At 56.5% G+C, this 24,403-nt stretch overlaps 2 protein-coding genes across 8 annotated transcripts; both read right to left on the bottom strand.

Annotated features, from left to right (window-relative positions):
• Positions 1 to 6,183: 6,183 nt before the first annotated feature.
• Positions 6,184 to 9,625, bottom strand: LOC115944362 (small integral membrane protein 41). Of its 5 annotated transcripts, none has more exons than XM_081821721.1 (5): positions 9,182 to 9,625; positions 8,451 to 8,563; positions 7,752 to 7,916; positions 6,949 to 7,143; positions 6,184 to 6,720 (listed from the first exon to the last, which is right to left on the bottom strand). In XM_081821721.1, the coding sequence occupies exon 1, from the start codon at positions 9,623 to 9,625 to the stop codon at positions 9,347 to 9,349; it is 279 nt and encodes a 92-aa protein (XP_081677847.1). In that variant the 3' UTR covers positions 6,184 to 6,720; positions 6,949 to 7,143; positions 7,752 to 7,916; positions 8,451 to 8,563; positions 9,182 to 9,346. The 5 variants fall into 5 exon arrangements, with proteins under 5 accessions (XP_081677847.1, XP_081677848.1, XP_081677846.1 ...); XM_081821722.1 differs by having other exon boundaries at positions 7,752 to 7,827; XM_081821720.1 differs by having other exon boundaries at positions 7,752 to 8,563.
• Positions 9,626 to 11,515: 1,890 nt separating this feature from the next.
• ATG101 (autophagy related 101) lies at positions 11,516 to 17,456 on the bottom strand. 3 transcript variants are annotated; one of them, XM_006751280.2, is made up of 4 exons: positions 17,362 to 17,456; positions 16,953 to 17,073; positions 14,041 to 14,368; positions 11,516 to 12,218 (listed from the first exon to the last, which is right to left on the bottom strand). In XM_006751280.2, the coding sequence occupies exons 3-4, from the start codon at positions 14,290 to 14,292 to the stop codon at positions 11,814 to 11,816; spliced, it is 657 nt and encodes a 218-aa protein (XP_006751343.1). In that variant the 5' UTR covers positions 14,293 to 14,368; positions 16,953 to 17,073; positions 17,362 to 17,456; the 3' UTR covers positions 11,516 to 11,813. The 3 variants fall into 3 exon arrangements, with proteins under 3 accessions (XP_006751343.1, XP_030878441.1, XP_030878442.1); XM_031022581.2 differs by lacking the exon at positions 17,362 to 17,456 and having other exon boundaries at positions 14,041 to 14,293; XM_031022582.2 differs by lacking the exons at positions 16,953 to 17,073; positions 17,362 to 17,456 and adding an exon at positions 14,424 to 14,675 and having other exon boundaries at positions 14,041 to 14,293.
• Between the last annotated feature and the right edge of the window lie 6,947 nt (positions 17,457 to 24,403).

The raw sequence follows: 24,403 nt of genomic DNA, 5'->3' as shown, positions 1-24,403 counted from the left end.
GGAAACTGTCCCACTCGCTGGCCATTGGCTCAGCCATTGGCTGAGGAGAACACAGGCTCCCAGGCCTGAGAGCTCAGGAGATGGCGCCCAGGTTTCCCTGTCCCCCAGAGTGTGACAAGGCCGCATGGCCATCATTTCTGGGTTACCCTTCAGTTTGAGAAGAGCACATTCTTCAGGGCTTTCTTTTTTTTTTTTTAAGATTTTATTTATTTATTTGACAGAGAGAGACACAGCGAGAGAGGGAACACAAGCAGGGGGAGTGGGAGAGGGAGAAGGAGGCTTCCCACGGAGCAGGGAGCCTGATGCGGGGCTCGATCCCAGGACCCTGGGATCATGACCTGAGCCGAAGGCAGACACTTAAAAACTGAGCCACCCAGGCGCCCCTCTTCAGGGCTTTCTAAGAAAACATAGAAGCGAGGTACATTTTCTGGCTCTCTGTGGAAAACCTGTTTCGGCTGCAGCCTCTTACTCCTCCTCCCTGCGAAGGGTAGGGAGGCTGGGGCCTCCACAGTCCGGTCATGGCACCCCCACTCCCTGGGCCTCCTTGCCGTGTTTAACCACACAGGTGTGCTCCTTCCTCAGGGGCTCAGCGCTTGCTGTCTGCTGCCCAGAGCGCTCTCTCCCCATGTATCTCTACTGATTCTCTCACTCAGGTATTTGGTCAAATGGCACCTTCTCAATGACACCTTCCCTGACGACCCCAACTTAAAATTTCAACCTTTCCCCCACACTGTGCATGCATTCTCCCTATTTTGTTTTTCTCCATAGCACTTAGTACCATCTGGTATGGGTTGAATTGTGTTCCCCCATCAAAAACGATGTGTTGAGGCGACTGGGTGGCTCAGTTGGTTGAGAGTCTGACTCTTGATTTCAACTCAGGTCATATCTCAGGGTCATGGGATCGAGCCCCGCATTGGGCTGCAAGCTCAGCGCAGAGTCTGCTTGTCCCTCTCCCTCTCCCTCTGCTCCTCCCCCTGCTAGCTCTCTCTCTCAAATAAAATCTTTAAAATATATACGTATCTATTTTTAAAAAATGTTGCAGTCTTAACCCCCAGTGCCAGAATGTGAACTTATTAGGAAACAGGGTCATTGCAGACGTAGTTAGTTAAATTAAAATGAAGTCATACTGGAATAGGGTGGGCCCCTAATCCAATATGACTGGTGTCTTTATAAGAAGAAAGACATTTGGAAACAGGGACACACAGGAGAACGCCATGCCCCATGACAACGAAGACGGCTGACATTTCAGTCATGGCCAAGAGGTGGCAATTTAAACTCCAGAAGGTGGGGGGGAGCACCCCAGGCAAGAGGGCAGGGTAAGAGGAAGGCCAAGGACAGAGTCCTGAGGAACCCGGCAGGCAAGGCTGGGAAGGGAAAGAGGAGGGGCTGGTACAGGACTCTTGGAGAGCGGTGAGAAAGGACAGGGGCCAAGCAAGATGCTCCCAGGGCCACGCATCTGGGGGCTGAGGGCCTGGACTCAACCCAGGCCAGTGCTCCCACATGCTGGGGCCACATAATCTCATAATCTGGGAGCTTCCCAAAGTGGGTATTAGCATTATTCAATTTTACTCATGAGAGAGAGGATTTCCATTACCGAGTAAGTGGCAGACCCAGGGGGGGCTGACAGTCACAGCCTCCCCTCTCCAAGGCCCAGAGCTTCTTGCTGAAGCTGGCATGGGGGGTGGGGCTGGGGGAGGGGGGCTGTGAGGAGGAGGGAGGGGGCAGCAGCTGCAGGAGTGGCCAGGAGGGCAGCTGAGATAAAAACCCAGGGGTTGGTTGGGGGCTCCTGGGTGGCTTAGTCGTTAAGCGTCTGCCTTCTGCTCAGGCCCTGATCCCAGAGTCCTGGGATCGAGCCCCGCATCAGGCTCCCTGCTCAGCGGGAAGCCTGCTTCCCCCTCTCCCCCTCCCCCTGCTTGTGTTCCCTCTCTCGCTGTGTCTCTCTCTGTCAAATAAATAAGTAAAATCTTAAAAAAAAAAAAAGAACTCAGGGGTTGGTGATCTTCCGAAGAGGGAGGGGTGCGCAGGAGGCCAGGACACGGGTGCAAGTGTGGGCCACCTCTTTGGAGAAGTTTGGCTACAAAGACGAAGTGCGAGGCAGGGCAGTAACTGAAGGAGCCCTGGGTGCAGAGGAGGGCTATTTTAAGCTGGAAGAAACCTGAGTGTGTTTCGGAGCCAGAGCCAGCAGAGAAAGAGCGGTGGAGCAGAGGAGGACCATCAGCCGCACCGGGCGGCCGGGTGGGAGGGGCGCAGAGGCAGGAGCGCCCCCTCAGCGCGGGGCGGGGGCGGGGCCCCAGAAAGCCCCTGGCTCCGAGCAGGTGCGCTGCAGATCTGGGGACAGAAGCAGAGGCAGCGTTGTCTGCTAGCGCCTCTGTTCCGTGAGAAGCCGGAGTTGAGGACATCTGAGCAGAGCGCAGGGGAGGAGAGAGGGCAGGGTCTGAGAGAGGGGAAGGTTTGCCCTAATTCAGCTGGGAGACAGAGCCAGCTGGAGCGAGGGCCAGGCGTGGCAAGGGTCCACTGGGTGGCCATTCATGGCGCCATCAGTCTGCCCGGGGCTGTGGTGGTCTCTGGAGGCAGTCTGCAGTCAAGTGTAAGTTCAGAGAACAGAGAGCTGCATCCCTGCGGGGCTGAGGTTCTACCGGGAGGGCTCCATGGGAGGAGTGGAGTCGGGAAATGGGCAAGAGCGGGATTGAGGTAATGCTCCTGGACTGGAAACTGGAGGGGCAGGAAGTGGGCGATGGGTGGGACTGGAATAAGGAGGAAGTAGAGGGTGGGTTCGGTGGAGCATCTTGAAGACGTTTGAATGTGCAGGTTGAAGGTACAGAAGGTGTGACCATAAAGCACAGCAGCATCTGAAGTCGGGGTCTCAGAGACAGAGTCGTTCTGAGCCACGTCCAGGCAGACAGAGGACTCACAGGGGTGGGGGTGTGGCTGAAGCCTCAGCCCTCCTGGCAGGAAGCGGGACTCACAGAAGTCTGGCTGCTATGCCCTTGAAGGGAAGCCCAGTGGCCATGGACTAGGATGAGGTTCCATTGTGAGTGTTTTGTATTGTTTTATTTTGCCGAGGCAAGACGTGTGTGGTAAGCATTCACACAGTACAGGGAAGGGTGCTATAAAAACAAATAAACCCAACCCCTGCCCACAGTGGGTTCCCTGGCTTTCTTCTGAATGAGGGCTCCGAGGCAGAGGGTGGTAGCAGGGGAGCTCGGGTCGGCTGTGTGGTAGGGAGAAGCCTTCCCCACTTGCTTGCGGCAAGGGCTCCGGCTGAGGCCTCTCCCCAGCACACAACAACTGCTGGGGCACGGACGCTCCTCGCCACCCACTCGGTTCCCAAATTTTTTCTTCCCTGACTGCCAAGATAGCCCACTCCCCGGCTCCCCACCCACCTCCCTAGATCCTCGTCCTCTGCCTCCTCGCCAGCCCCTCTTCTGCCTTGCCTTTAAGTGGTGTCTTGCAAGGTGGCAAGCTCAGTCTCCTCCCACTTCCCCCAACGACCCCACCGAACCTGACCCCTTCCCACAGCTCTGTGTTCTGGCCCTAGCAACATGGTCCAGAACTCTCTCTGTGGAGCCCCAGCCCCATACACCAATTGTCCACCCGACAGCATCCCCTCAAATTCAACACACCAGAACTGGACTCATCAGCCCTCCCCTCTGCCTGCGGCCCGTATCTGCAGCAGCCATGAGTTGGTTTATGGCCACCCAGCCTCTGTTCACCCCAGGACTGAAATAGGCCTAGATTTGGTGAGGAGACATCCCCGTTCTTTTGGGTCCTGTGCTGAAGCTGGGGTGGGGAGTGGGGCTGGGGGAGGGGGGCTGTGAGGAGGAGGGAGGGGATGGCAGCCACAGGAGTCGAGCATGACTGAGGCCTAGAACATTCTACCCTCGAAGCACAGTACTTCAGGGTGAGTACAGAGTCAAACAGGCCCAGGCTCAGCTGCTCCAGAGGTTTGGGCTGACTGACCTGAGAGATGACCCCTCTCTTTCCTGACAGATTTGACCATAAAGCCACATCCGGCCTCACGTGGAGGCTGAGACTAACAACATGAACACTAACTGTGCATTTGCTCTGTGCCAGGCACCCTACATGTGTGAATCTCATCCGTCCTAACAAAACAAGGCACAAGATAGGCCCTGCCTTTCACCACCCTAAAGAGGAGGGAATCAAGCCACCGAGGATGAAGCGCGCTGCCCAGATCACACTGCTAGTGCATGTGGGGCCAGGGTACAAATCCAGCTGTATGATTCCAAGTTCCTGCTCGGACCACTAGACGCCCCTGCCAGAGGCTGACAGCAGTGAGCAGACCAAGCCCTGGAAGGAAGAGAAACCAAGGCCGCTCTCATCAGCTGAGACCTGAGTCACAGTAGGCCTGAGGCCAGAGCTACCCCTGGGCTTTTCAGTTCCATGGGCCAATTCCCAATGCTCAAGCCAAATATCCTTTGGGTTTCCGGTAAATTCAGACCCCAAAAGTCCTAACTGATAACATGTCACCTGGGTGGGTGGCAGGCATCTCCCCACAACTCAGTAATTCAGAGTAGGAACTAGGTCCTTCCCTCCTCCTCCCTCAGCTCCCACATCCAACTCGTGAACAAAGCCTGAACCCTGAATATCACTTGGATTTGTCCCCTTACTTTCCACCCTCGTCCAGGCCACTATGACTTTGCCAGCTTTAGGGGCTTTTTTTTGTTTTTTGTTTAGATTTCATTTATTTATTTGACAGAGAGAAAGAGAGAGCACAAGCAGGGGGAGCAGCAAAGGGAGAGGGAGAAGCAGGCTCCCCCACCCCCAGGACCCTGAGATCATGACCAGAACTGAAGGCAGACGTTTAAATAACTGAGCCTCCCAGGCGCCCTGACTCTGCCGGGTTTTGATCACAGCCTCCTTACTGTCCAGCCTGCTCCCACCCACCAACTTCCCTCCCAATCCCCTAAGATCCAGATCTTAACCATGTCACTTCGCAGCTTGAAACCCTCTAGATACCTCACTACCCCAGGGTAAATTCCACTCCTCTCCAGCTGCCACCCCTCTGGTCTCACACTGTGCTCTACCTACCCTGCTCGCAGGGCACCCCCCGCTCCACACCCTCTGCACCTCTGTCCAGAATGTTCTTCTTCCCCTTCCTCGCCTTGTGAGTGCCCATTCAGTACACCCCCTTCTCTAGGAGCAGGTCACTCTCTGCTCTTGGCTCTGTTGACACTGGGCACGACTTATTGTCTATGTTAACTTCAGTTTTGTGAGCAGTGCTCTTTACCTGACTGTGAGCTCCTCCAGGGCAAGGGCTCTGGGGCGTTCACCTCATCCCCAGGTCCCAGAGCCTGCCTGGCACAGAGCAGTCACTCGGTAAATACTTGTCGAAAAGATGAATAAATCAAGTGTTCCCAGAAACAGGGTGGGTGGTTCTACACCTCTTCTCTGGGAATGGTCGGGTTCAGGGGGGGAGAAAAATAACATCACATGGTAATTACAGTGTAGAAAACCTTTTATCTACGGACAAGCACATTGCCTGTTTGATCCTCACAAGGACACTGTTGCCCCCATTTTATTTATTTATTTTTATTTATTTTATTTTTTTTTTTAAAGATTTTATTTGACAGAGAGAGAGAGACAGCGAGAGAGGGAACACAAGCAGGGGGAGTGGGAGAGGGAGAAGCAGGCTTCCCGCAGAGCAGGGAGCCTGATGCGGGGCTCGACCCCAGGACCCCAGGATCATGACCTGAGCTGAAGGCAGATGCTTAACGACTGAGCCACCCAGGTGCCCCCTGTTGCCCCCATTTTATAGATGAAGAGACGGAGGCTCAGGATGGTTTACCACCTAGAATTCAGTGCACATGCTCACAAAATCCACTCTCATTTCAAAGCACCTCGGGTTAAGGCTGGACTGTGATTAGACCCCAGAACACCAGGTGAAGGAAGTGATGTTCTGGCCCACACTGGCCACTGGGGGGCAGCCGACTGCCGGCATGAACGTCACTGTCGGCCCCACCTGCTATCCACCCTTGGAAAGATTTGGCTCTGGGGGTGGGAGGGGAATAGCCACCACTGAGGAGAGGCCAGGGCAGAGGGGCCCTGGCTGGGGTTGCTCTTTCAGGATCAGCTAGAAACAGTTCAAAATGGAGGGAGGGTGGGAGCAGGGTACCACTAATGCCAAGAGTCTAGAGCTGAAAACATAGACCGTACACCCCACACTTGCATTACCAACGTATTTAATAACAAGCCACAGGAAGTGATAGGGCATTGCTGGGGCACCCAAGATCTCCAAATGGATGACACTGACCCACGGTCCTCAGCAGGGACGGGTCACTGGCCTGTCAGACCACAGCAGCCAGTGTGGTCTGACACAGGTATCAGAGATGGGACAGGGGCTGCACTCCTGTCATCGGAGGCCTGCAAGTCAGGGGGCGGAGCCAGCATCTGCCGCATTGAGCACCCAGGGTGTACGTGCACTCCGGCGCCCCGGACATGCAGCAGCTGCTCAGGGGGCTCGCTCATCCCTGGAGCGCTGACCTCCCAGCCCCACGTCCACAGGTATTGCAGGAGGCTGAACGGACTGAGCAAACAAGAGGCAGGGCTGAGTGCCAGGATCGCAGGTGGAGGCCTCACCACAAGCCAGCTTTCTCCCAGTCTGGTCTGCACCGCTCAGGGATCAAAGGTAGCAGGAGTTCCCCGGTGCTGCAGGCTGGTGGCAAAGCTCTCTGGGAGACAGACCACACGAGGCTCAAGAATCTGTAACAGAGAGCCCCCGCCCATCTTCGCTGAGGAATGGACTGGATCAACCCCCAACAGCCCTTTCCAGCTCACAGTGAAACTCACGGGCCACAGGAAGGTTAAGACAAGATCACCCATCTGTGGCCCCAGCCTTTCCCTCAGGGACAGTGCAGGCTAATGGAGCCTGCTGGGGGTCCAGATGCCCAGCCTTACTCCATGGCCCTGAGACCACACCCCCACACACACCTGTCACTCCAAGCTGCGGCCTGAGAGATGGGAAGACAGCAGCACTCGTTCGCCAGTTCTCTAAATCTTCTTCCTCCTCACTTAGTCAGACAGCCTTGGCCAGGGTCAGAGTTCCACAGCAAACATCCCAGTATCTTCCCCCAGGAACATCGAGGTCCCCAGCACAGGCCACGGCAGGGCCCTCCCAGCACTGAGCTGAAGGGACAGCAGAGGCAGGAAGTTGGATAAAGAAAGCCTTTGCCTACCCGCTCGGTCCCCCACAGACACATGACGCTGGGGACACCGCCCTTCCCTCTACCAGATCTCTCTACACCCCTACCACCACCCAGACTTGAATCCAAACGCCAATCCAAAGTCATCACCCTCACCTCTGATCCCTCTCCTCCATCCCCTTGGAGTGTCTTCCATAGATACCGTGTGAGCCCACCCCCACCCTCAGGTTCAGGCCAGAGGAAAGCTGAGCCCTGCTGGCTGGAGAACAGCTACCAGCGGCTGGAAGCCTGTAGCCAGCAATAAAAGGCAATCTAACAAGGCCGCTGGGGAAGAAGGGTCAAGAGGGAGGCAGTAACATGGGGGCCTGGGGTTCCAGTCCCAGATTCCATAGGCCAAATAGGGGTGTGTATGTGACGGTTCATTCTTTCACGGAGAGAGGTCGTATTTTGCATCAGCATCTCCAAGAGTGGCGGGAAATCAAGGACAGAGCAAGAGGAACGACCCAAGGAGGAGCCTTCTTGCTCAGGGACGCCCCCACCCCCTGAGCTCGGAATCAGGAGCCTCAGGCTTCGTTCCGCTCTGTCACTCACTGGAGCATGTCACTTTCTTCTCTCTGAATGCCTCCATTTGCAAAATGAAGGGTTCACAGTGGATATGGAAATTCCTCTATCCGGGTTGGGGCAGGAGAGAAGAGCACAGGGCGGAGAAAGGGTCGAAAAACAGCAGAATGTTATCAGGCAAGGGGGCGAAGGCACCTGGATACAATAAAAAGAGGGCATTCTCACCCCTCGCCCGGCACGCCGCAAAGGGAGGTGGCCCGGGGCCCCAGGTCTGGCCCGCTGCCCTGACGCCAGAAGCAGTCACACGCTCACGTCCCTCACCGCCCTGGCCAGCCCTCTCTCTGAAGGGCGGCAGCGGCATCCGTGAGGTGAGAAGTCCCCAGCTCAGCAAGGCCAGCGTGGTACAACTGCCCGGGATTAGTGCTAAATCCTGGGCTGCTCTGTGTAGGGATCACACGTCGTCAGCTTCGCAGCTGCTCAGCCGCACCCCACCCACGCCGCCACCTTCCGCTCCCCAGCCTCCCCTCACATGCACTGACTCCCTTCTCAGAGGGAAGCTGGGACCCTGCCTCTGCCCTTGGCAAGCAACAGGTCAGAGGCACCCCCGAAGAAGAGCCCCAGAGAAACCTCCCGGGAGCCCACAGGTACAACACTGAGCAGAGGAGACAGTGAAGGCTTTCCTGCCCAACCCCTGTGGCTCCCCACAAGGTGGCCTTGGCCTGGAATTACCTTGTCTTTAGGCCACCCAGGCCCTTCCCTCCAGATGGTTCTTGTCCTTGGAGAGTCAGAGACAGGAGAGCCAGATGGAGCCCCCACAGCTGGGAATCCTCAGCCCCGGCTTCCTACAGCAATGTGCTCATGAGGCCCCCCAGCTGTCAGGAACCTTGCCATCCACCACCTTCCCCACACATACCGCAAAGCTCAGTGCTCTGGGCCACACCTGCCCACCCCCCCCCACACACACCAGAACAGGGTCTGGGGGAGGGGGGACCCCGCCACACCTCCCCATCCCCCAGAGTCACCCAGGCCCCTGGCTCTGCCATAAAACAGGACCCACACTCCCATCTCTGCCTCCAAAGGGAGGCCACAGTGAGGAATCTTACTCAGATCCCTGTCTAGGGACAAGGCTTCAGGAAGGAGAGGAGGAGGAAGCAGAAGCCGAAGGCCGGGTTGTGGAAGTTTCTGTGGCAGTCCCCTTTAGCCTCCCAGAGGCATGGGCCGTGCTGGGCCACGGCTGAGCTCAGCCTTAGCTCAGGGTGGGGCTGGGGCAAAGCTGGAGTTGGGTACGGGCAGGGAGGGGCTCCAAAGTACACTGCAGCCCCCTCCAGAAGCCCTCCTCTGATCCGCCCTGCCTCCCCCTCACAGAGGACACGGGTGGGGCGCCGCTGCAGGAGAGACACGAGAGGATGGCAGCCTCTTCCCTCTGGTCCCGGCACCTCCGGGGTAGCCGCAGGGCCCACCTGGTGGACGTGCAGGGCGAACCCGAGTCGCTGAAGAGCTGCCCCCCGCTCTCACTTGCGCGGGTGCCAGCCTCGGTGGAGGACGCGGCGCCCTCGCTCCGCAGCAGCCGTCGGGCGCCGAGTCCTGGGCCGCCTGGAGGCCGCGACCCTCGAGCGCACGGGCGCCTAGGAGTCGTCCTCGCCTCCGCTGGCGCCGCCGGGCTCGGCCTCGCCGGACGCGCGCCGCTCGCGGACCAGCATCGCCACGAGGCCCTGGGCGCGGAGGAGGAGGCCGCCGCCCAGGAACAGGACGCCGCAGAGCACGAGCAGCGACAGCACGACCAGCACCGCCGCCAGCACGACGCGCGGCGCCTCGGGGGACTCCGGCGGCGGCACCCCCGACTGGTTGCAGCAGGAGCTCAGCCAGGTGGCCGGGGCCCCAGCGCCCGCCTGGGAGCCGTTCATGCTACGGCGCGGCTGGCTGCCCAGATGTGCGCGGGAGGGCCAGATGTGCGGGAGCCCCAGCGGGCGGGCCTCGGCTGCATAGGGGAGGGGCCCGAGGGGCGGATCCCAGCCGCTGTTGGCTCCCACCCTGCGCGCAGAGCTCCTCCAGCGGGGACTATGGCCCAGACTCCCGGGGCCGGGGTATTTCTACCACACCCACGCGTGGGAATCCAGCCCGTGCACCCAACCAGCCAAAGCCAGAGTCCAGTCCCCAAGGCTTTCCCTCTCCCGTGGCAAAGCAAGTCAAGAGACAGCACCTCCCTCAGAACTGAAAAAATCTTCCGGACCCCACCCCAGGTGCTGGTGGTGGGGTGCCACCCCACTAAACAGGACACGAGACAAGCAAGCATTCCCGGGCTGTCCCTGAGCCAAAGCTCAATACCGCCAGGCGGCCCGGGTGGCCACTGGAACAGGAGGCAAATGAGCAGCCTCCGGGACCTGAGGGGCACGGATCCTTACTCCTCCATCGTCCCTTCTGGGAGCCTCTTGGAGTTGGACAAGCAGGCCAGTGCCTCCTTGGGCCCACAGCAAGGAGAGACGGAGGGCAGGGGAACTTCAAGTCCTATCCCCATTCCTCTGCTCAGGCCCCAGAGGTCAAGTTACCTACTGATGAGAAAGCAGATTTGAGTCACCAGGGCTCCTGTTTCGGCCTTGAGTAAATCAGTCCCCTACCTCTGGGAAATCATAATGCCAAAAGGAATGGAAAGGTTACTGTCCTGTCCACCAAGGGGAGCTCACTGCCTGCAGGGTGTCCCACAGCCAACCTGGGGTCGGAGGTAGAGCAGAGTCTGGCTGCAGTAAAGTAGAAAGTCTCAAAAAGCTGGGATGGAGGGAAGACCCTCCTGCTCAGGTCTCCTGAAAGACAGCAACCTGGAGCTCTTTTTTTAAAAACTAAGTCACGGCCAACAAACAACTAACTCTATCAGCCAACCAACCACTCAGAAGGGATTAGCTGATGGCTAGCTAGGAGGAAAAGAAGATCCCAGGCTGCAGCAGGCCAGGTAGGAATTACACACCATCAAGGACCTGCTAGGAAACAGCCTTCCCCATCTCCAAAGCCTTAAGAACCTCCTGAGTTCTCCCAATGCCCCAGAGATCAAGGGCAAGACTTCACAAGATCTGTTGTGAAGTATCACAGGGCCAAGGTGGCCTGGAATGGGAAAAATGTGTGAACACTTCCTGCCTACGCTGGCTACCTACCTGCTCCAGGACCACGGGCAAGACCCCCCCACCCCACCGCTCCATTTAGCCTGGTACAACTGCCCGCATACAACCCAAAAGTATAAAATATAGAATAAATCAGAAGTACACAAGAAGGAGTTCACGGATTTTGAGTATGCTGGTGTAGAAATGAGTGTGTTAACAAAGCACTGTCCTAACTACCAGCAAGGGCCAGCCTGACCTGGAAGAAGTGTCATCAGACACCTGTCTCAAGTTGGCCAGTCTCTCTCCAGAGAAGGAAACCCCCAGTTAAATGAGCTTTCTGGTGCACGCGGGGACCTGGATGTGCTCTATGAAGATACTCTTTGAGGCCATCATGAAACCCGACCAGATAATATAAAAGGCAGGGATATCACAGCTTCCTTAGGGAGAAGAAACAGCAATCATATCCAAAAGCAACAGTTCCTGATCTGTGTCGTCTTTCACAGGCTGACCACGGTGACACCTGGGTGGTTAACACCTGCTTATGTGAATGTCCAACAAAGTACCAAATTGATCAGTGTTAATCTATCCCCTCCCGCCACTCCCTTCATGTTGGAATAATGCCCTTAACACACACCTGTATCCTCACAGGTCTGCCAGGGAGTGTTAAATGTTTCAGGGCAGAACACAAGCTAACGGAGAGATGGCTCAACCCAAATACATTCTCAACTTTATTCACCATCCTAGCTATGGCTCTTCCATACAGTGGAGGAAGGGGGACCCCCACAGGGGTGCAGAGAGACAGTGAAGGCCAGACTTGACCATTAGCAAAGGTTAAAGAGATGACCAAAGACTGGCAGCCACAAAACAAGGAAGCCAGGGGTGGCCATTCCAAGTCTCATCAAGAACCCGGAGCACGTTCCAGAGCCCCAAGGGCCCCACAGTACGATCCCCGGAAGCCAAGGTCTACAAGCCATCCAGGAGAACCCGCGGCCCCAGTTAAGGCCTAGAGGGCAAGGGTATCTTTGATAAGCCTGCGCATGGTGGTGGTGACCGAGGTGCCCAGGGCATCAGTGATCTGGAAGGAAATCTTGTAGAGGTAGGGCTGCACATCCCGCAAGCCTGTGTCAAACACGTTGTCCACCTCCGACTGCGTGGGCATCTTGGGCAGGTACTCGTGCCGGTTCATCACCTCCACAATGTTGATGACCTTCTCGCAGAGCTTCTCGCCCACCTTCTCCCGGCAGATCTGCCGCTCCTGCTCTGTGGCCAGGGCAACCACGTGCACCTTCACCGTCCACACTTCCCAGGGGATGCACTCGTCCGAGAAAGGCCAGCGAGACTTCTTCTTCTGGTAGAACTCCAGGGACATCTGCCCCAGCCCATCACCCCCAGAGTTGCGCAGCGCATCCTGGGGAAGGAGGGGTAACAGATGAGCAGGCCGAGACCTTGGAGGGGCTCTCGCCCTGTAAGCGCCTCCTTCCTACACCCCAGGGTAAAAATTAGGCTCTCCGAGCTTTACTAGTCGTTCAGGGAGGGCAGGGAATGAAACCCACAGGGGTCAAAGGATTCGTGTGCAGTGACACAGCAAACTGCCAGCCTAAACTTGAGTGTTCCTAGCAAACCAACAAAATCTGTCTCTAAAGAAAAGCAGAAGAGGGGATTAAAGCCCAATGATCCTTACTTAGAAAAAAGGAAACCAAGAGGGGCACCTGGGTGGCTCAGTCGGTTAAGCATCTGCCTTTGGGATTGAGCCAAAGGGGGGTGGATGTGCAAGGGGGGGTGCGGGGGGGTCCCTGCTCAGGGGGGAGTCAGCTTCTCCCTCTGCCCCTCCCCCACTTCTCTCTCTCTCTGTCACAAATAAATAAATAAAATCTTAAAAAAAGAAAAAAAGGAAACCAAGAAACAGAAGGGGGGAGGGAAGGACAGACCAGACCTGGCTTCTCCCTCTTCTCCTCTGAGAAGCAAATGAGACCATCTCATCCAGTAATTCTGCCTATCCCCTACCTCCAGGGGGTGTGGTGGCCCTACACTCCTAGGGCGGCTGGGACCCTGAAGCCCCTTTCCATCTGAGTTAAGACCAACTCAGAGGGTAAGGATGCTTCCCTCAAGTCCTAAAACGGCCATCAAGGAGTAATTCTCGCCTTTGTGGACAAAGCAAGGTCACGGGACCCTGACTGGTAGTCATAATGGCTAACACTTCTCTAGCTTCCTGTGGTGCAGGGCTGGTCCAAGCACTTGCCATACTGGACTCATTTAATCCTGAGTGCCTATGCCTATGAGGCAGGTATGATTATCATTCCAATTTTACATACAGGGAAACTGAGGGCCAGAGAGGTGGAGTCACTTGCCCAACGTCACACCTTGTTGGGTGGTAGAGCCTGGCTCCAGAATCCATGCTCTTAACCATTATACGCCACGTGCCTCTTACAGGTGTGTAGAGGACAGATGGCTGACTACCACAGCCTCCCTTGAAGAGGGACTGGGGAGTGCGAGTGGGGGAACACTGGGCCCTGGGGGAGGGTCCACCTCCTGCCATGAGCACATGGCGCCCAGCACCATGTAGGCGCTCTCCAAATGTCTGTGGAATGGAAGTCAGACAGACCACCCTCCTCCTCTCACCTCCTTAAAAAAAGTTCCCTCTTACTCGAAAATTCAAAATAGCCACTCACTGAAATAGTGAAACACTGCAACCCTGAATTAAAACAAATTCCCACTGCCTGAGGTGACCAACACTAGCAGCCCGCTGTGTCCCTGCCACCTTCCTCCCCGCCCCCACAGGTACACACAAACACATGCCACACTGCGACGCCCCACTGGACGGCAAGCACCTGAGCCCTGCAAGCCTCCCTCTCCGGGAATTTCCCAGGGGAAAGGAATTTCCTGAAGGGGAAAGTGGAAGCAGAGAGGAGTCAGGAGGGAGGGAGAGGAGAGCTGAAGAGTCAGACAGAAGGTCCAGCCCAGAGGTGGGGGGCTATAAGCACCCAAGGGAACCCGATGTCCATGCCGCAGGGGCTGCCTGCTCTCCTTCCCTGGGTATTTTTACCAACCCCTGCCCCTGCCCCTGCCCCAAGCCCTTCTCCCCGCAAGGAGCGCTGAACACGCCTGTTCCTTAGACCGTGGAAGAACCTGACAGAAACACTCAGGAAGGGTAAGCTGGTCCAAGAGCAAGCCAGGGTGGAGGGGCACTCGAGGTCCACCTGCCGCCTGCTGCGCCACCTTGAATTCCCTACCTTGAATTCCCCGACAACTTTGCGCAGGGCACGGTCCAGCTCCTCAGAGGAGACCCGCACGTAGGTGAAGTCGATGAAGTCACAGTCCACGTCCTGGGTGCCCACGGTGCCAATGGAGTAGGTGCCCTCCTTCTTGTAGTGGAACTTGCCCGTGCTACGATGCAGGAGCACCGTGTGCAGCACGGCCAGCATGGCCTCCTCCACCTGCCGCCCCTCCACCGACACCTCCAGCACCTCCGAGCGACAGTTCATCCTGCAGCCAGGAGCCCGCACCCGAGGGCGGGGTAAGAATAAACACGGGGGAGCTTCACCCCAGCCAGGGGCCACCCTGCAAGAGCAGCCAGGTCAGCGAGCTGACACCTTCTGAATGATCTGCATGTTACCTGTCCACTTCCCTCCTGGCGCGGCCAGCCTCTGCCTCCGTGGCCTTTCTCTGCGTTTTGACAGCACTGCTACCAGGAAGACTCTCGGGATCAGAAAGGGAGAGCTTCAAAGTTACCAGCCCAACCAACCAGCCAGGGCTTGACCTCAGGACAGCATCCAGTGCAGTGGCCCGCGAAAGCTCCCTGTGCGGCACCTGCCAGGCACTGGTCGCTCAAGGCGAGCACGGCCCCTGCTCCTGAGCGGCCTTGGGACTGGACGAGAGAAAGGCAGGTGAAGGCCACCGGACTGGCCAGGGTACAAGGCGGGAGTAAAAAGGAAAGGAAGATGGGCGTCTGGCTGCCTGGGACCCTGAATGCCCAGGTTAAGGCATTTGGACCCTGTGCTGAGGGCAGTGAAGAGTCAATGCATCACTGTGCCAAGATCAGATCTGTGCATCAGAAAGTTAACTGGATAAAAGGCAAAGGATTGCTCTTCACTATTTTGTGGCCAGAAACTGCTCTGAGAAATCAATAAAAACTCTGAAGACTGAGGGGCGCCTGGGGGGCTCAGTCAGTTGAGCGTCTGCCTTCGGCTCAAGGCATGATCTCAGGGTCCTGGGATGGAGCCCCTCGGTGGGCTCTCTTCTCCCTCTCCCTCTGTTCCACTCCACTGCTCATGGTTTCTCTCTCTCAAATAAATAAATAAATCTTAAAAAAAAAAAAAAAAAAATGAAGACTGGGCTTTGACACCTGACTGACACACGCACACACCCCCAATCTCACCTAGTGCCAGGGCCATCCACAGGCTCCAGGATAAAAACTCAGATTTAAGGCAGAAAGGCTTGGCAAGAAGACCACTTAGAGCCCTGACAGTAGGGACAGTTACAGGGGCAGCGCAATGGGATGTGAGGGAGTGAAGTGCGAAGTGTGGACGGTTTCACATCCAACAGTCCTGGGTCGAACCCCAGCTCTCCTATATCTTGCTCTGTGACCTCAAGCAAATCACTGTGTTTTATCTGTAAATTTGGATTCTTGTGAGGATCAAATAAAATCGCCTACGTAAAACACAGCAGAATAGTGGTTAAAAACAGCAACTCTAAAGCCAGACAGCATGGGTTGGGACCCCAGCTCTGCCACTCGCTCATGGTGTGACCTTGGGCAAGCTACTTAACTCCTATGTGCCTCAGTTTCCTGAATCTATATAAAGGGGATCTATAAAAGCTACCCTGGAAGGACCGTCCCAGGGAGTGGATGAGTTAGCACCTGTGAAGCGCTTAAAGCAGTACCTGGCCAGTTGTAAATACTAAGTATCAGCCACTATAATTCATTATGATATCACTGTTGCCGAGAGAGGACACAGGCTATGATACAACACAGGTGGAGCAAGTGGGAAGGCAAGAACAGACTTGCAAACCAGACTTGGTAAGTAGCTGAACATGAGCCCCAAAGGAGAAGGAACAGTCACATTTCTTGCTGAGCGTTCAGCTTACAAACCTGCCCTGACGGGGAACTCACCACCTCTCACGGCAGACCTTTCCATCTTTAGACAGCTCTACTCCTCAGGTATTCCTTCTGCAGAGGGAATCTGCCCCTCAGTGCTTCAAACCCCTGGTCACAGTTTGGGTATCAGGAGCCACACAGAATAAGTCTCACCCCTTTTCCACTAATGTGCCTTTCTGATATCCGGACACAACTCTTCCATCACCCCTCACCCCTACCACAGGTTAAAGGTCCCGAGTCCCCATACCCGTGCTAGCTGGACATCACATCTTATCTGGCAGCTCTCCTCTGTGTATTTCAGTTTGTCTCATCCCCATTAAAGAGCAGTGCTCAGCAGTGAACACGAGGCAGTCTGTGGACAGCTCAGAGATCACGCTGGCTCTGCCTCTGGCTCGGCTACCAGCGCGAGTCTACCTGTCCTAGCAGCCATCTCTTCACGGGTGTTACCCTGTCTTAGCTCTCCCACTAGACAGTTCCTTGAGGGCAGGGCTGGACCCTACTCATCACTGGAAACTCGGTGCCTGGAACCTAGTACAAAGTAACTGCTCAAATCACCCTGACCGGGAGCCTCCAGGTCCTTCCAAAGGTTGCTGGATTGGTTTCTCCTACACTCAGGAGGAGTCGGACTCTCCCACTCGTTTCTGCCCTCTAGTATTTTCCCTTCAACAGCCTCCCATCTAGAGGCTCCCAGCTCTGGCCCAGCTCCCCCTTCTTCCACCACTTCCCCCTCTGGAGTCCCCCACAAACGTTCACCCAGGCCACTTCTTTCTTTTCCCCACGCCCAGGCTCTTCTCTCATTATTGAACAGTTTTAGGCAACACTCCTCCAAGAAGTCGGTAGTGACCAATCAACCCCAGCCTCCTTCCCACAGCAAGCCACCTCTGGTCCGTGATGAGCTTGTCTGTCCCCTTGCCCTCACCCCCGCCTCCGGTGAGGAGGGAGTCTTCTCGAGCAAGGCCTAGGAAGTCTCATTCCTCCTTTCCCCCCAAGGCCCAGGTCTGTAGAGCACAGAGCCAGGTTGGAGCCCAGGGCATCCCCATGCCCACTTACGCGTACAGGCTCGAGCGCGGGTCCCTCAGGCTCGGACCATGCCCTTGCTCCTCCGCACGCGCAGGTGCCCCCTCCGCAGGTGCGCCTCGACGTCCACGCCGGCGACTGAGCGCAAGACAGCCTAAAAGCAAAAACAGAAGGCCCAGCGTCAAGACACTGGCGGGCCCAGGAAGGACCTTCCGCCCGGGTCCCGTGTCTCCCACCGCCACCACGCGCGACCCGCCGAAGTCCAGGGTCCAGGCGAGGAGCAGCCTCCTGAGGTCCCGGGAGGTGCGGGTGGGGGAGCCTCCCCGCGCCCAGCCTGGCCGCGCTCGGGAGTTCGAGGCGCGCCGTCCCTCCCGCCGGCCCGGGGAGTGCCCGCGCTTGCACAGGGGGCGGGGGCAGACGGTTGGGTGGAACAGCCCCCCACCTCCCGAGCCCGCGTCCCAGACCCGACGGCCGCGCAGCCGCGCTCCCGCGGGCGCCCAACCACCGCGGCAGGAGGCGGTGCCGGCGACGGAAGTCCGGGCCTCCGCCCCCTCCAGCCGGGCGCGTTCCACCGGCTCCGCGGGCCTCCGGCGGGGGGGCGCGAACACCGCCCGGCCGGGCCCCGACGCAGCGCAGCCGCCCGCCCCGCCTTACAGCCACGCCAACGGACACAGGGGGCCACATACTGCTCCGTAAAAACCTGCTACTTTTTGTCTTGATTAGGTCTCGGAGCTTTTGATTCGATGGTGAGACGTATCCCCCTCATTTGGACGAGTCCATTCACTCCCACCACCGAGAATGTTGTTGTGTTTCGGCTGGAACGGCGCACTTCCGCCATAGAGATGGGAGGGAAGGAGAGGCCAGTGCGCTCTGTGCCGCCTCCCTAGGCGGAGAGGAGTCATCGGCGACGAGCCAGCCTCTGGAACGCAGGTCTAGTTTCCCAACTCCGGGCGCAGGGGCCTGGACGGGGCACCGATCCCCCAAGATGAAGGGCATGCCATCTGGAGAGGTGGCCTGGAGATGAGCCCAGGCCGGTGCGCTGCATGATGCTGAACGGATGGCAAAACTTTAGCTTGTCCAGCGTGCATAATAGACAGAACCCCTGGCCCCACGATGCTGGAGAAAGGGGCATAACCTTACTGTGTTATCTTCATACAGGAGCACTACTTGGTGCTCTACCATGACCGATCTGGTGACAGTTCTTGTAAGGCTCATAATTCTGCCATTGCCCCCTGTGTGAGCCTCTTGACGTCACTCATCCTTTCTGATTTTCTCCTCTATAAATGGGGCGCTGTTGTGAGGCTCACAAGAGATAATTCATATGAAAGATCTTTGTGGAATGTGAAGTGTTATAGGAATGAGTGCATTTTTAGTGCTCTGTAACTTCTGGGAGCGTGTTTGGTTGTCCATGTAGATCGTAAGCCCAGGGCAGGCAGAGGTTTGTCCATTGTTTTGTTACTGCCCATAGAGCCTGGCATGCCCCTACCGAGACTCTGCCTGAGTGGTTTACTTGAGGATTAAGATGCTAACATACTTTCTTTCCCAAAATAATAATAGATCATATTTATTGAGTGGAACGTAAAGAGCATGATTCTAAGTGCTTTATGTTATGTCAATTAAGCTTGATAACGATCAATACTAGAAGGCAGATAAAGAAACTGATGCTGGGAGAGGTTAAGTAACTTGCCCAATGTCACCTGGTAAGTTGCCGACCCTGGGGTTCAAATGCAGGATTCCATACCACTACAGAAGTTCTCTTTCTGGCTTCTCCACCCTGACCCTCCCCATGCACTACCATTCTCCAATACACCCCACTCAAAGCCTGCTCTCTTGTGAGAAGATGCCTTGATCAGTAGCGTTTGCTAGTTTCCTATGATGGCTGATTTGAAGCTACAGGACATCCCTGAATGCAGAGTCCGGAATGAATGAAGGATTACATTTTGATCATCAGAGGTACAATGGGCTCTCCAGCACCAGTACCTGCCGGCTCCAGCACACCCTTTAGGTTCCCCCTCTCCCACCAGGTTTTCTTTCTTTCTTTTTTTTAAGATTTTGTTTATTTGTTTGTTTATTTATTTTAGAGAAAGGGGTGGAGAGAGAGAGTGTGAATGGGAGGAGGGGCAGGGGAGAGGAAGAGGGACTCTCAAGCCGACTCCACACTGAGCACGGGGCTCAATCTCAGGACGCTGAGATCACCACCTGAGCCAAAATCAAGACTCCGGACTGAGCCACCCAGATGCCCTCCCACCAGTTTTTTTAAACCCTCACACAACTCCTTTTCTGGCTGACCTTTCCCCCCTCCTCATCGGTTCCCTATCCCCTCATCCTCCTCCCCATAGTTGGGCCCTGGTGCACTTGGTCTCTGGTTTGTCTCTGTCCCAGGTGCAGCTACCTCTCCCCTGGCAGCCTCCGAGTACCCCAGGGCCTCAGGAAGGAGAAAGCTGACTGCCTTACGGACCAGCAACCTCTTCTGGAGCCTGGACTTAACCAGGAGGAATCAGCATAAAATATTGAGTGTGTGAGGAACCAAAAGGGGAGACCCAAGGAGGTTAGAACCAGCCCTGGGGTGGGGGAGGCGATCAGAGCCTAACTCCCAGAGACTGCCGGTCAGTGAAGGGAGGGGCTGATCTCTTCCCTACCCCTGACACCCTCCATCTCAGGGAGGCCACAATCCTGACATCATCATCATCGTCACTACTACTACCCATCACTGAGCCTTAGTAGGCACAACACCAGCACTTCGAATGCACTGTTGTGTTGATTTCTTCAGCTACCTTTGAAGGTAAATACAATTTCCCCCCAGTTTACAAGGTAATGAAACCGAGGCTCAGTGATATGTTGTAACTTACTTTGATGCCTAATTTTATGTGTCAACTTATCTGTGCCTCAGAGTGCCCAGACAATTTATTTAACATTATTCTGGGTGTGTCTGGGAGAGTGTTTTCTGAATGAGATTAACATTTGAATCTGGTAGACTTGAGTAGAGCCGACTACTACCTCTCCAATAGGGTGGGCCCCGTCCAATCAGTTGAAGGTCTGAATAGCAGAAAAGGGCTGACCCTGCGGTGAATAAGAACTCCTGACTGCTTTCAAGTTGGGATGCTGGGTTTTTTTCCTGCTTTCAGACCTGAACTGAAATACCTGCTCTTCCTGGGTCTCCCACCCGCCAGCATTTGGAACTATACCCCAGCTTTTCTGGGTCTCCCACATGCTGACTACAGATCTAGGGACTTATCAGCCTCCATAACCACATGAGCCAATTTCTCATAACAAATCTCTTTCTATAGATATACATCCTATTAGTTCCCTTTCCCTGTAGAACCTTGACTAATACACTTGCCAAGGCCACACATTCTGTCCTCATTTCATCCACTCTTGTCCCTCCTCCAAAACTCACCCTGCCCCTGGAGGCTTTCCTGCCTGAGGCTGAAGCTGAGCCCCCTCACCTTGCTTGTCTCCAGCCAGATGCTGGCCAATCCTTGCCTCCTCTTACCTCCCCAAATCCTCACAGGGCAGTTCTCACTGCACCTCAGACCTTGGGTCCTACACCCATGTGGGTGGTCCTTTCAGGGAGGGAGGGTCCAAAAAGTGAGACTGTGTGGAATGAATTATCCCACCCTATGATCAAGATGTAATCTTTTTTGTTGTTGTTTTTAAAGATTTTATTTTTAAGTAAGCTCTACACCCAACAGGGGGCTTGAACTCACGACCCTGAGTTCAAGAGTCTCACACTCTACAGACTGAGCCAGGCACCCCTTCAAGATGTAATCATTTATTCATTCACTTATTCATTCATTCATGCCAGACATGTAACTGTCCACATGGCACACCCATGTCATACCACGGTGGACAGCGTGGCCCTCTGAAAGCTCAAAGTCTTGCAGAGGAAATGTTCCTCCTGGGCAGGAGAATACAAGACCTGGTACGAAAGAAATGGCAGCAGGCTTTACAGGGGCCAGAGGGGGCTTGGGACGGAGGCTCCTGCTGTCAATCTCGCGGGCCTGTGGGAGAGAATGTGCTACATTGAGAATAAGGAAGAGGGCCCAAGCCCTGCTTTCGGCAAGGTGGGCAGTGACTGGACACCAGGAGAAAACCGGGATAGCTGCAGAGAGCACAGGATAGCAGCGTGAGGGGATGGGCAGGAAGGGGGGAGTGGTTCCAGAAAGAAGTGGAGCTATAGGGAATTATTCAGGAAGGGGGGGTTCCCGGAGAAGGGGAAAGAAAAAGGCTTGGGGGCGAGGTCTCCTTGAGAGCCGAGGGTGGAAACTGAGGCTTGCGGGGCAGGAGAGGCAAAGACAGAGAGAGTGGACTTCTCAGTCAGAGCCCGGCGCCACGGCCAGCCAGGCAGCTGGGCGGCTGGCTGAGGCCCTCTGAGCCAGGCCGGCAGCTGAGGCCCGTGGAGGGACCTTGAAGGCCAACCCAAGACCTTGGGAGTAGGCAGCTGGCTTTGCATGGTGACTGTGGCCTTGGATGGCCCCACCCCATCCTAGTGTGTGCCCAGGGGAGAGCTAAGCCCTGAAGCTGGGCCTGCAGGCCACCCCCAGTTGCTCCGGAGCTGACCCCAGTGGCGTCACGGGGAGTGACTCAAGCCCCAGCAACAACAATGAGTGTGACTGACGTCAGGCCAGGGGGCTCCTGATGGTGCATAGCCTGGCCGGGTGGTCAGCACCCTGTCTGCTGACCCTCTCACCCCGGCCAGGCTGCAGGGCCACGGAGAATCAGCTGTCCCCTTCTGACATCTGGCCCCCTGGGATCCCGGTCATGGGCTCCTCCATCGCCCACCCCAACATCCCCTCCTCCGAGGCAGAGGAAATGGCTGGGCTTCCGACAGGGTAGCAGAGAGCGTGAGAAAGAGGCACCTCCCAGCCCTGACCTCGTCGTCAGGCAGCCTCTAGACCTGGCTTGGGCTGAGAGGGAGCCCATCTGCTGCCTGTCCTCCTGGGGGATGTGGGAATCTGCACTTTGGTGTTGGGGAAGGGTGGTGGGTACCATTCTCTGGGAAGGTCTATATGTTTGTCTCTCTGGCCAGGTTGGGGTGGGGATGGGGCTTAATTTCTGTGTCTGTCCTCAGGGGTAAGGGCTCTGTCATCTCTCCTTCCTGCAAGGTCTATGCATCTGTTCCTTTGGGAGGCATGTGTGTATCTGTTCTCTGAGCCAGAGGAGTCTGTGTGACTGTCGTTGCAAAAGGAGAGGGTATTTACCCCCCGGTAAGGGGATATCTCTATGTAACTCTGGTTTCTTGTCAGGCCAGAGGCATCTGTCTATCCTCATAGTACCCCAGTTACCCAGCTTGGGGTCCAGGTCTTCAAGGCTGGGCTGGGTGAGGGCCTCATCCCTCTGATGTGCCGGACTAGGAGGACAGGGACAGTCGGCCCCCGCCTGCCTGGCTTGCAGCTGGGCACTGCTCCCTGCTAACACAGCACGTAACAGGACAGCCCCCACACACACACACCCCCGCCCCGGCACTCCCCTCCTGGCCCAGCTGCCACCCCCAGCCCCCGCGGCCGCGCCTGTAGGGGCTGGACCCAAGTGCCGGTGCCTGGGTCAGACCTTGAGGAGACCTCAAGTCACCCCCCCCCGCCGCGGCCTGGTAGGGTCAGGGCCCGGCAGGAGGCGGAGGGGAGCCAGGGTGGTAGGGAGAATAACCAAGCACGGGCCTAGGGGTGGGGGAAAAGGGGGAAGAAGCCAAGGCCAAAGTCTCCAGGGCTCCCATAGTCCTCAGGCCAGCTCTGAGCCTAGCTGGGGACACTGGAATGGGCCTCCTGCCCTCAGAATGTCCCTGGCTGTGTGGGGAAGGAGATACTGGGGGAGGGGAGGGGGCTTTTGCTCAGCTTTGCCCTTACTCCTTCCTGCCCTCACAACTGGAGGCTGGAGGTTTCGAAGTTCCACTAGCCTGCCTAGGCCTTGCCCCAGCAGCCCCCAACCTGGGGCCAAGGCAGGGCACGGCAGAAGCCTAGCCTGGAGCGGGGCTGGAGGGTGGATGGACAGACACTCACCCTGTCAGCCTCGTCTTCTGAGGAGGCCCAGGGGTTCTGGGGTCTCCGCTGCAGTCAGGGACCTCGGTGGGGGCTGGGGCTAGTTCAGATTGACGCTAACACTCCCTGGGACTCCCTAGGCCTGGCTGTCCCCTACAGGGGACCCAGCACTGCCCTCAGCCGGGACATGCACCACGTAGCTGCCTCAGGGTTGCGGAAGGACATCACTAACCACCTGCTGACCGTCCAGCCACCACATGCGGCCTCCCGCCTCCGACAGCCTCTCGCAGGCTTCCCTCCGCGGCCACAGAGCAGGCCACCACACAGCCCAGCACACTGGACCCTCGGAGCCGACCGTGTGGCACGATACAGCTCCAGCACAGGGTGCTTGCCCGTGACCTTCAGAAGCTCCTCAGCCTCCTTGAGGCCAACCTTCGTCACCTCCCTCCATAACCAAGTGCCGGTGGCCAGAGCCCAGGCATGAGGCAGTTTCCTCCATTCCAGGCCCCAGACGAGGGTCATCAGGCACAAACTCTGGGGTATAGAGCACCCACTCATATCCTAGACCTCAGAGCCTCCCCAACCCAAGTCACAATGGCACCTCAGGGCTAGGGAGGGGGCCAGGGCCTCTGGGCACAGGGCCCAGCGTGGGTGGGGTAGGGGGGGGAGACAGGGAGGCAGGCTTCCTGGGTCTCCATGTGAGGACAAACAGCAGGCTTTGAGGCCTTGGAAAATCCCGCCTGGGATTCCAGGCCCTGCCGGCGTCACTGCCTTTTGACTATTGTCCCCGTCGGAAACGGGCCCAGCCCCCGGCTAGCCGGGACAGAGCAGCCATTGTGAGGCCCCACCAGGCTCAATACCCCCTTGTTCGCCCTCCCAGCTCCTAGCAAGACTTGGAGGCCAGTTCTTCCAGTTGCTCAGTGGAAAAAAAAGGGCCTGACTCCAGGCTCCAGCCCTTGGGCGGGGCAGGGTGGGGCAGGGCGGGGCTGGAGAAATCAGCCTCCCACCCTGTACCCCAATCACCAGAGTACTGGAAAGGAGGCACCATCCATGATGGAGTGTCTTTCATTTACAGGGCCCTGGGCAGGGAGACCTAGTGGTTAGGTATTTAGACACACCCCGCTCTGCCACTTAGAAGCCAAGTGACCTTGGGAAAGTCATTTCCTTTCTCCTCTTTTGTAAAAGCAATAGCTATGATTTATTGAGTGTTTGTTTCACACCAGGCACTGTTTGAAACACTTTGTATACATGCATTCATGTAATCATTGTAGTAACTTTATGAAATAGATACAATTATTTCCCCATTCATAGATGAAGACGCTAAGGCACAGAAAAATATCTTAGCCAAAATTCTACCGCTAGAAAGAGCTGGAGCCAAGATTTAAAGCCAGGCAGTCCGGTTCCAAGGGCCTTGCTCTTTACTACTCTGCTGTGCTCCCGGCCCATGAGGTGGGGATAACCACACTTTCCTCATGGGGTGGTAGTCAGGGTTAGAAACAACAAATGTCA

The sequence above is a fragment of the Leptonychotes weddellii genome, chromosome 5, assembly GCF_054177405.1.
Source record: "Leptonychotes weddellii isolate Sample4059 chromosome 5, ASM5417740v2, whole genome shotgun sequence".
Taxonomy (NCBI): Eukaryota; Metazoa; Chordata; class Mammalia; order Carnivora; family Phocidae; genus Leptonychotes; species Leptonychotes weddellii.
Note: the sequence above shows the minus strand (reverse complement) of the source record. Positions and strands in the feature narration are given on the sequence as shown.